The sequence below is a fragment of the Globicephala melas genome, chromosome 10 (genome assembly GCF_963455315.2).
Source record: "Globicephala melas chromosome 10, mGloMel1.2, whole genome shotgun sequence".
In the NCBI taxonomy this organism is placed as follows: Eukaryota; Metazoa; Chordata; class Mammalia; order Artiodactyla; family Delphinidae; genus Globicephala; species Globicephala melas.
Genome location: NC_083323.1, coordinates 70,163,461 through 70,175,561, shown reverse-complemented (window position 1 = coordinate 70,175,561; position 12,101 = coordinate 70,163,461). Strand labels below are relative to the sequence as shown.

The 12,101-nt window shown below is 36.4% G+C and overlaps 1 protein-coding gene across 2 annotated transcripts in view; it reads left to right on the top strand.

The window, feature by feature from the left end:
* The window catches only part of PDZRN4 (PDZ domain containing ring finger 4), a 374,440-nt gene that overhangs the window by 344,971 nt on the left and 17,368 nt on the right, over nucleotides 1-12,101 (top strand). For both annotated transcript variants that reach the window (XM_030835379.3, XM_030835380.3), the window contains 2 exons: nucleotides 7,303-7,401; nucleotides 10,256-10,318. In XM_030835379.3, the coding sequence (XP_030691239.2) occupies nucleotides 7,303-7,401; nucleotides 10,256-10,318 (162 nt within the window). The remainder of the gene's footprint in view (nucleotides 1-7,302; nucleotides 7,402-10,255; nucleotides 10,319-12,101) is intronic.

The following is a 12,101-nucleotide window of genomic DNA, read 5'->3' as shown; positions in this document are numbered from 1 at the left end:
ACTAAACGTGCTAGAAGAATTCTTAGAATGAGTACTTTATAGTTAATTTGGCTTGATTTTTCTAGTTCACTGTGATTAATTATCTTGTTGGCAGAAATTACAAGAGAGTCAGTCACATTTATTGTTTGAACAGTTTTCTGAATCTATTCTACTTAATCTAATACGATTATACTGAGTTACAAACATAGCCAAAGCAATTATAGCCTAAATCCAACTTCACTATAGTAGTTAACTCATCCAGCAGATGCCTGGGGGGCTTCTCATAAATCCCCAGATTCTGCTGGTATTAGGAATGTAAAGAAGACGGCATGGCACTCTCCTCAAGAGCTGAGTTTCCTTCTTTCATATCTAAGACTTGTGGGATATAATAAACATAACAGAAAATATCTGCTTAAAGAATAGTAAAGGAAACCAACAATAAAAATAAGCAACTTAATAAAATACAAATTTGATAATAAAAAAGAATAAATAATCATAGTTGTCAAGAAGTTACTAAGCATTGGTGAAATTTCTGTAGAAAATTTTGGAGACTCTGCTTCAGAAAGAGTGATGGAGAGGGATCCTATCCAGGATATTATTTAAGCTGAAAACTGAAAAATGAGAAAGAGCTGTAACTGGAACCAGAGCAAGGAGCTGTTGAGAATTCAGGATGAGTCCTTTAGTTAGGCCTTGAATCGCAGCTCTGCTTCTGACTTGGCTGTGTGACTCTGGGCAAGTTACTTATCTCTATGCCTCATTTTCTTCATCAATAAAGTAGAAATAATAGTAACGTTGTTTAAGGACTTATATGACACGGTTTACATTCAAGCTCCTACCTTCTCTTGCATGAACTGGTAACATTCCCAAATTGTCTCTCCATCTCTTAACCCCTCCAACTCACCCTCCATGCTACTGTTGAAGCCATTTTCCAAACTGCAAACCAGACTATGCTATTTCCCTTTCCGTGAGTCTTCTTTACTTTTTTACAGAGTCCAAATTATTCAGTATAGTGCAGTCATTCTTCTATGATCTTGCCACTTCTCCAGTTTTATTCTTCATCATGTCCACTCACCCACTCCAATCTTCAACCCTTAGCTTCACACACATTAATTACTTAAGGCTCCTCTAACATGATATGTTGTTCCCTATCTCTGTGCCTTTGCACGGTCAGTGTTCTCTGCTCGGAAATTTGGCCTTGGTAAGCACCAAGTCAATTCCATTATGTCTTCCAAGGCATTTTTATTTGATTCTTCCAGCAGCCCTCAACCTATAGCTGACCATCATCTTTGTGGGGTTTCCTCCCTCCCCATCCCATAAGGATGATATTGTTCCTTTGTGTGTGTGTGTCTGGCAATGGGAATGATCTCATAGGGAAAGAGAAACTGATAATGCAGGAGAAAGAGAAGGAATAATTCCAGGAGGAAAAAAAATTGAAAAGAAAAAAAAGGAATGGTTTACCAAGTGGAAGCATTGGCCTTTGATAGAATTGGTGATCTTTCTTCCACTGTAACAGAATTATTGCCTACAGGGTGGATACAGATAAACTTAGATTAATATGCTGAGTGGAGGGAAGATACAGTGGTTTCCATTTCATGGCTTCTTTTTTCTCCAAGTGTGGAATAGAATGATTGGCTACGAGTGAAGAGAGAGAAGGCACCCTAGCAGAGTTGCAGAGAAAAGGGGTGTGAAATACTCATCTGGGAGAGCAGAAAGTTGAGGTAATAAGAATGTCTTAGCAACCAATGAGTTCTGAGGGGAGGTCATCAACTGAGAGTGGGCAGGTTGTGTCGGAAAATTGAGGAAAGTGGAGCAGCTTGACGAGGGAAGCATGTGCGATTGTCAGGCAGTGTTGATGGCCCGTCTGAGGTTTGTGGGAATGAGCTTACAGTGAAAGCAGTCCGTGTAGTTAGCATGGCTGTGTCTTTTCCTCCAGGACCATACAGCTGCTTAGGTGGGAACACAAGGAAGTGAATAGTTGGGCTTGGCAGTGATTGACCTTTGCTGGGTGATACGGTAAAGGCAGAGAACAGCAAAGACGTGGATTTTTATGAGTATCGTGACTAACTGCAGCTCCAAGCTGGGCAAGGAGAGAGGGGAGGGTGTGAGGGAATTATTGATAGTGAAAAGTGGAAGGGTCAACAGGTTCAGGGTCCAGTGAGAGAGCACAAATGGTGGAGTGGGAATGGAAGCTGATCAGACCATGGAGTGCTTAAAGTGGATATTTTAGAAGTAAAGCAACTATGGAAATGACATTTTGTGAGTAGTCTTTTCTGTACATTGCTATGACATGTTGAATTATATTGATGTAGACCTGCCCACAACTAACATATAAATCACAAAATCTAGACACAGATGATTGTGGATGTTTAGCAGTGCCACTTGTAAGCTAATAAATGATCATTTTATGTTTTGTTCAAATCTCAAGAGTCAACTGTGAAAAACCCTGAATTTCTGGATTCTTACAAAGGTAAACCACATGATCCTAATACTTAAAAACAAGTGCACTTTCTCAAAAGATACAATATCAAAATAGGAAGGAAGAAAAAAACATGTCTGATGCAAACAGCACGTTTTTCTGGTTTCCTGCCCTGCCTTTGCTCTTTGGTATAGACAGAGCAGGGCTGAGTGAAAGCCCATTAAAGGGCAGGTGCCCATGCCGCTGGCCTGATTCTCTAGTTGACACAGCAGAAGTAACCATACAAAATACAAACCACTTGTCACACTCACCTTGATTTTAAGTTTCCCATTTCTATTCCTGACATGGACTCTTAATTACTGGCCTCGTGAATCCATTCCCTTCCCCAGTTAAAAGTATAAACAAAATTAACATCTTTTTCTTTGTTAGGCTTTGTTAAAATTGATTACATTTCCACAAACCTCAAATGGGTAATTTAAGACTTCCTAAGGCAATTCAGAGTCCACAGTGAGAAGCAGACAACCTGGATCTAGAAAAATGTGGCAGTTTTATTTCTCAAAGGATTCAGAAAGAGAAAGTCGCTAAGAATAGGATAGGATTAAACACTGCCTGTATTTCACAACAATATCATTGAAAAGGGAAAGTGGTTGAGTGAGGAGGTGAGGTTAGGGGTGTTAGTGTAAAGACAGGACCACGTGCTTTCGCTTTTACCCTAATGTCTCTATAAAATGTAATTTATTTATTAGTTGCAGTAACTTGTTTTGAATGTTTGGAGTTGGGGTGTCCAAGCCTGAAATGTTGTAGTCATAGCAATTTGGGTATTGCAGGAGTTTTGTCGTTTATTTTTTACTGAGTTTTATACCTGATTTCCACTATCCAGAAGAGAGGGAATTGAAGCAATATTTTCACAGTAGAGTATCTAGGCTTCTCTTAGCTGTGAGGGTTAAAGTTTTCATATTTCCTACTTAATTCATTTTTAATAAAGGTTTTGTTGGAACAACTAAGCATGGTATTTCACTAGTTACTAATCAACATTACAAAATTTAAGACAATGATATATGATTAATACTAAGCTTGTGTAGTAATGGCTATGTTGTCTGATGAATAAAAACCAAACAACAAATAAAATTAAAAGAAAGATATGGACACAATAGACCCCTCTCTCGGGATTATCAGTTGATATCAGTGACCATCTTGTTTAGCCCTGGTTTTCATTCTGACTTGCGTAGACTGATTGCCTCTGAATTTTCTCACTCATGCCATGGGCCTCAAGAGCTCTTTAGAGCATGGAAACAATTTGCTTAAAAAACCATTTCAGGCAGCTTCAAGCCTCAGTTCTTCTTCCAGCAAGAGAATTCCATCTAAAAAGCAAAAGTGTGTTTTATTTTCTTTTTAAGTTCCTTGTTCCACCTTAGACCCAATCATAAAAAAATATATAAAATATTCACAGCACTGTAGTGCAACCAATTTATGTAAAATCCCATTCTGTCTATAATTTGAAGGATATCTCACAGCAAACTTTACTAACTTTAATCTCCTACTCCACTCTCAATCTCAATAATCAGTTTCTCACAGGATTAGATACTGTGATTTGATTTTTCTAAGGGACTGTACATAGTCCCAGAACATAGCATCTTAAAGCACATTAAGCCAAAATGAACGTGGTTTCATCGGGTATATGAAGTGATTCTTCCACTGCAGTCACAAATGACTTATGGATGGTTAGCAGTGCCATCCGTGCGGGCTTGCCTTTGATTTGTAGATACCCAAGCATTGTCTCCACGGAGAAAATGTACAGAGGTAGCATTTCACTTTTATGTTTTTCATCAAACAGCTTCCTCGTGACAGAGGGAAAGGTATGAAAGTTGTTAGGGAAAACATTCTCTATTACCAGAAGGTTATTTCTTCAGAAGTCAGAGGCTTGTGTGCACTTGTGTGAAGGGAATACTAAGTTAAACGTGGGCTAGAGGATGCTTTTCAGATAAGTAGCCTTTACAAAGCCTCCTTTACCTCATACAAACAAAATTGTCAACAGGTAGCTGCTTATAAGTTATTTTGTCATAGAATTAAAGAAACTTTGATTCTAAAATGTATGCTTTTGTGTACCAATATGAAATCTGTAGTATCTGAAACATTCTCAACCAAAGAAAGAATTGCAAGTCCGCACTTGGGGCTGGTGCTCGGTGGTTTGTGGGATCCGAGAAATCTCACTTGCGCCTCCTCTGGAGCTTGGAATCTTACTTACTTCCATAAGTTCAGTCCTTTGAACTAAGGCTTGTAATAAAAATTGTATTTTCAATCTTTATTGGTGTGAACCAAACCCTGGATGGGGCCACATTTTAAATAATTACTAATGATGATCCCTTTAAGAAACATTTATTTATCAATTATCTTTATATCTCAAGAGCTACTTGTGAGAGAATGGAAGACTACACCAAATACCAGGTTTTTCTAGGAGATAATTAGGATGGCAAGCCTGAAATCCCAATGGCTTCCTAGGTTGGCAGCCTTAGGAAATCCAGGAAGCAAAATAAATAGTAGGAGGATGCCCAGTATCTTAAAAGGGGGAGGGGGTGATGTTGAAAACAAAGATGCTGTGGGTAACTTTGAGACCTGCTTCACAGTTTTGCTTAGGTTCAATAAGATGACAAGATTGAAGAGTTATTTTGACCTCAGGATCTCAGATTTCTGTTTCCCCGTGATTCTTGGTGATATTGGTGTTGTATGGGTGGTTCTACCCTTTTTATTTTAATAGATTGGTTCCATTTTACCACAAAATATTTAGATATGCATCTTCTAAACAAACACCAAACCATAGTACAGCATGGAGAGTGTAGAGAAAACACTCACGAAAGGAATGCTTCCCTCTGGAAACAACTTCCCCCAGGATGGGGTGTTTTCTCCAGTGCTATTGGAAGGACATCGAAAGTCAATGGGTTTCAGCTCCCAATACAGATCATTTGCTTTAATTTAAAGGTCTCACTTTCAATTTTGTATGGGATGTTTAGGTTTCCTTGTAGGCCTCTTAGGAATCACAAGCTTCTTTACTCCTTAACTGTATACTTCATTGCTGTAATCGAAGCTCTTTTGTTGCTATAATTCCTTCCTAATGTTACAGTTTTAGTCAAGTATTCTTTCCCTCTAGAGGCATTAATTGTTGCCAATTTTGAAAATGCCCTTGATTGGTGTATACTTTTTGCTTCTGGCGCCAAAACATGTCACTGTTTGCTATTCTTCCTCTAGGTGAAAAGACTTTTTTTCTTCTTGTTCAACATACACCATGCCCTTTTTAAGCTCTGTAGTGTAATTTAGAGTATCTTTGTCTACCAGGTGTAAAGTCAGCATTCTTCATGGTTTCATGTACTTCACCAATCTGCAGTACATGTCTCAGGATAGAAGATTTAAATTTTCTTTTATTTGCTATTAGCTGTGAAATTATTGGTCACTGGAGCTTATGACAGTGTATCCTTGTTAAGGATTTACCTTTGGTTTATAGTACGTCACCAAAATAAATGGTTATTTTCCAATGACAAGACCTTCACTGAAATACAAAGTTAAAAGGGAAGATACTTCTTCAAATGTAGCATAGTGTACAGGAAAATATCCTCTAGTTTGAAATTAAGTGAGTTTCTCTTTATTTAGTCCTGGTAACTATTTCAGATCATATACAGTTAAATGGATACTTTATTAACAAACTTTATTCCCTTCATTCATACACACGTGCGCGTGTGCGCACACACACACAAAATCTACCTCCAGTTAAAGAGGAAATATTATTTAATTATTGTTTTACAAAAAGTTATAAACACTAGGATATATTTTGAAATAAAAGCCATCACCCTTCAACCAACATTAACTGAGTCCCCACACTGAACAGTCCCCTGTTCCAGGCACTAGAGAGAGAGCATTAAGCAAGACAGACAAATAACTCCCACAAAGCCTGAGTTTTAGAAAGATGGTCTAGATTTCATTTCCAATTTAAATTTATTCTGTTCTTCCTCATCTGATTCTTTACTAAAGGGCCTTATAACCTCCATCCAATAGGAACACGTTCTCCATGATGAGAGCACCAATTTGTGTTTCAGTGCTTGGAATTATGCAATTTATTCTAAAAGTCATCTGCTTCTGAGAGTAGTACAAGTCTATTTTATTATATAAAAATGAAATACACTGAAATTTACTATTATTTTACTGAATATAAATCAAGAAATAGATTCAATATACATTACCTAAGCACTGACATTTTAAGCCCCTTAGCCATGTGTTGCAGTAGATGTGTTTCCTTGTTCATTTACTGCTACATTTTTGAATCATTGCCTCTGCCCATATGACTGTTGATGTCTCTCCCTACAGCCTGGATGAACCTATTTCTTTCCAAGGGTGAAAGCTGCTACAAGGTAATAGAAAACCTTGGCCTGAGCTACACAGAACTCTTGCTTATTATAATGTTGTATAGAACTCAAAAGAAGTATTGATGTACAGTTTAGTCTTTTTTTATTTGAACTTAATTTTGTTTTATTAAAATACAAATAAAAACACAGTAGTTTCATAAACATTTTGCTACCTACTTTAACATTCTCAAATATTTTCTTGATTCCATATTTTTGATTTATACATATTTTATTTAAACTTCATTTGTGGTTTTGTAAAGTTTTATGATTTAATATAAAAAAACTGCACACCTCCAACTTTACAATGAAAAGTTAAAACACTGGCCTGAATATACAGATATACATGTTGAGAGTAAATTGTGAGGATTCTGGTAACATGGGTTAATTTCAGATGTTGGGCAATGATTATGAAGACTTCCCAGGATGGCCTAAAGAATATCAGTGAGTTCTCCATCCTACTGCGGGATTTGATTTCTCTCTGAGATAAATGTCGTTCTGTGTGTGTTTTTCTCTCAGGAGGTCGAGTTGTGTCGTGTTAACAGTCAAGAGAAGCTGGGCCTGACAGTCTGTTACCGAACGGATGATGAAGAAGACACCGGCATTTATGTCAGCGAGGTGAGAAATGCCATGGAGGAGAGGTTAGAGGAGGCAGACAGCGAGCAGTGGAGTGAAATGACTCATGATGAGAAAATCCTTGGGAGGCTGGAATGGGAAGAATTGGCAATGTGCCAGTAGTTGTCACTTTCAATTAGGAAAGTAAATTATGTTGCCCAAGTAGTGGAATTATTATCAGCCTATTTAATGTGGATGCTTTCACCACAGAATCCCAGTAAGGAGAAGTGCAAAAATTGTAACATTGTCTAAATCTGAATAAAGTCCCTTAAGTACGCAGGAAGTCGAGCAAAGTTTTTGATCAGCAAACATTTGTCCTTCTGTTCCCGCTGTGTCTTTTAACTGTCCTGTTAACAATAGCATTGACTTTTAAATCTAATATTCACAATTATCAGATATTTTACTCTGCTGACAGAATTGATAAATTTAAATATCATATCCAAGAAGTGCATCCATTGGTTTGTTTTATTCAGCCCCATAATCACTTTCAAGAAGTGAGGTACTTACCCAGGGAACTGTATTCAATATCCTGTAATAAGCCACAATGGAAAAGAATATGTACATACATGTATATCTGAATCACTTTGCTGTACACCAGAAACTAACACAACATTGTAAATCAACTATACTTCAATTAAAAAAAGTGAGGTACGTAAATGTGAAATACCCTCAGTGTTAATAACTTTGAAAAAATGTGAAGCAAAATTTATTATTATAGGTGATTTTTTGAAACTCCCGGAAGAATCATTTTATGAGAAGTAGTAAGGTATTATGTGTGTGTGAGATATATATACATATACACATACAAACATATTTATAATTACACATATACAGGCAAACACATATATGCATATACAAGTATATATAGATATGTTATCTAACTCCTGCATATATGTATGTACACACATATATGCGTGTGAAACCATGTACGTATATATGTATGTGTATGAACCCAAACTAAACACTAATTGCTGTTCTGTGCTGTTCCAAAGTTTCTTGGCCATGACTTTGAAAACATTACGTAACTTACTGCGCTTCGGCTTCCTCACCTAGAAACTTAGTACGATAATGCTTATCACATTACTTTTATAGAGGTGTTTAGACTCTGGCAGAGATAATATAATTAATGAACTTAGAAAACTACTCAGCTCTATAAATGTATCAGTTTACCAAAGAATCTACTGACTGGCTCTCACTATGGAAAAATCTCCAGAGAATACTTCACTTATATACTTCTTTTAAATAAACAACTATGATAACCCCTCTGCTTATGGTGAGGAAGTATAAGGAAACACCTGCAGCATTATCTTTTGTAGTATGTACGGAGGTACAAATGCAGAATTTTAATATTAGTTTGATTACTGTTCTGAAGACAAAGTTTTAGTTGTGAATGTCTTGTAAATAGGATACAATTGATTAATCATCCCTTATTTCCTTCAAGTGAGTCTCTGTTTACTATTTAAACATGTCAACTTTGGAATTTTACTTTTCAGGGATAATAAAAAAGCCACAGGAACAGAACAAAATTACTTGGAAAAAATGTTTCCCTATACCTCTTACATGTAATTATAGTGTCTTTTGTTCTTGATTGATCACTTAAAACTCATTTATTGGCTGGCACCACCTAATTAAAAAGTAATATCTAACATCTGGATAGGATGGATCAACCTTACCCTACACTTGAAATACTTTGCTTTAAAAAGGAAAAAAAAAAAAAAAGGCTTTGCTAGAATAAGCTCCAATAAATTGTTTGAAGCCTTCCTGTGAAATGTGATAGATGGAATTACCCCCAGTGAACAGTAAGTCATCACTCAAGTTTGGCCCATTAAAATGTTGATAAACTATTAATAGAGCTTTAAATATCTATTTATTCTAAAATAAGTGACAGTTAATATACTTCACCCTATATGTAAAGTAGTGTCTAGTAATAATCTACATGGATAGGATTTTTTTCATTTCTTGAGCTACATAGATTATAAATCTCTTTATAACTTAATGTGCTCATAACACAGAAATCCCTTTAATAAGTTTGGACTTAGGGTATAGCTATCAGGTTTTCTCAGACAGCTAAGACAGGATTTAAAAATCACCCTAGCAGAAAGTAAATTTCCTGGGTCCTAGTATTAACATCAGCTGAGGATCATGTCAGCTGAAGACGATGTCTGACAGTTGGGATACAGAAATGAGTGAACAGATATAAAAATAAATAAATAAAATAAAATAAAAAGGAGAGAAAGGATAAAAAGAAGGAAGAAACAAAGAGAGGCAGGGAGAGAAAAGTGGTCCACAAATCAAGATGTGTTCTAGTACTCTTTTTTTTTAAAAAAAAAATCTTTATTGGAGTATAATTGCTTTACAAATGGTATGTTCGTTTCTGCTTTATAACAAAGTGAATCAGCTATACATATACATATATCCCCATATCTCCTATAATAACTCTTTTAATGTCATTGACTGCTAATCTGACAGCTGTGTAAGTTCTAGTTTAGTTTTCTTTTATTGATTCAATCCTCATCAAGGGTCATATTTTCCTGCTTCTTTGTATGTCTAGTAATCCTTGACTGGATGCCAAACATTGTGAATTTTGCCTTGTTGGGAGGTGGCTATTTTTATTCCTGTGAATATTCTTTTTTTTTTTTAACATGCTCTAGTACTCTTTAATTTTATTGTAATTAATTCTAAAATAGTTCATTTACATTTTTAGAATCAGTTGACAGAAGAAAAATTTGGCATGCACTCTATAAATCAATAGAAAAACTTGAAATATGTTTTTAAAAATATTTTTTAAAACCATATTTTTAAGTTCCTGGGAGGATATTGCATATCCAGTTGAAGCTGTGTGTCCTCTCCCTTACAGGTAGATCCAAACAGCATTGCTGCCAAAGATGGCCGGATTCGAGAAGGGGATCGTATTTTGCAAGTATGTGGGGTGGTTATTTCCTTTAATTTCCTACTATCTGTCCAATAGTTTTAATTTTATTTTGTTCCTTGAAAAATGTTAGAGAAAATAATTTGTGTTTGTTTCTGGATAGTAACATCTAAAAAACTAAAAGTGATCATTTAAACCTTTTTAAAAATAAGGATAGTGCCATTTAATAAGGATTATTAGCTAATAATTAGTGAGTAAGACATAATCTCTGGACTCAGATACCTCAACTTCAGCTTCCAGCTCCATCACTTACTTGGGCACTTTACTTAACCTCTCATTGTAAGCCTGTTTCCTCCTCTTAAAGAATGGTAATAGTAAAATATATTGCTGCAAAGGTTAGATATGATTAAGCATGTGATGTGCTTAGCACACAGTGCATGGTGAGTAATGAGCATTAACTGCTGTTGTTACTAGCATCAGCAGCAGTTATTGCTGCCTTTTCCACAATAAATTAGGTAAACAGGGATCCCAGTGTTCCCTTACTATGAAAGTTTAGAAGTCTGAAGAAGTCTTAATTATTTATAAATGAGTTGCTGGGGACATGTGGAGGACGGAATGTGAAAACATAGAGGCTGACTGAATTTCAGTTTAAAAATAGAGATGGTAAGCACCTTATAGGGGGTGTGTAGACTGGAAAGAGTTCCCGGCCCAACCAGGAAAAACTGCAAAAGCCAAAGTTTCTGTCCTAAATCTCCCTTGACCTGCGCTATCCCTTCTTAGTCGTTTCTCATAAAGGGTGGCTGGAGGAAGACACACAGCGCCCCAGCTTTTATGTCCAGTTTAACCCAAAATAAGAACAGAGGTCCTTGGGGGTTGAGTTTCACTACAGATAACAACTGCAAGACAGGAAGGAGGACTCAAATGACAAATTGAAGAAGTTACAAACTGTTAAAACATTCTGCAAAAGTTTTAATTGTTATGACAGATCTGTTGTTCCCATTTCTCCTTCCTAGATATGAACCCCTAACGAATGTTTCTTTCAATTTAATACATTTGGATTCAACACTCTACCTGGAAGCAGGGCTTTAAAAATAGACAAGATGCCATGGCAGCCTTTGGGGCATTCCCTGTGTATTTAGGAAGACAGCTGCTTACACAGATGATTACAGTACAATGCGACGTTGTCATGAGAAAGTTGTACCACACGAGGGCTATTCTGCCCAGACTTCTGCTGGTCTTCTTTCCTTTCTTTAGTGGGGGTACTCACTGAATCACACCACTTCTCCATACCCCTTCCCTTCTCTAGCGAGAGGCCACAGAACTCCTTTTTCATCAAGGACCCTCTACTAAGGCTCCAATGAGGAAAGAATAAAAGTATGAATTAGAGGTTATGGTCCCACTAGTTTTCAGAAAACTTGAAGAATACATAATTCCTACTTTAATGAGCTCCCTAAGTGATGACCTGTAGTTAAACAAAATGGGATGTGTCTATCACTGGATAACTCAGGGGCAGGAAAAGTGAATCAAGAAACCAAGACTTGCTACAATACTTTCAATGTTTTTCTCACACTCGTGTGAGTAAACGAGTGAATGAAACACGGGTATTCAGTAGAGAGAGTGATAGGATAAATGGAAGAATAAAATCTGCAGTAAAGCTTTACTTATACATCCTCGTTAAAAAAAAGGGGTACCATCTTCGTGTGTCATCCAGATAATGAAAGCTTCAAAAATATTTCATTGAGTTTTTGATTTAGAAATCATTTTAAATGTGTTGTTTACTTTGTTAACATCTCCAATTAAATATACTGAAAAGAATGTAACCTTCCTTTGATGC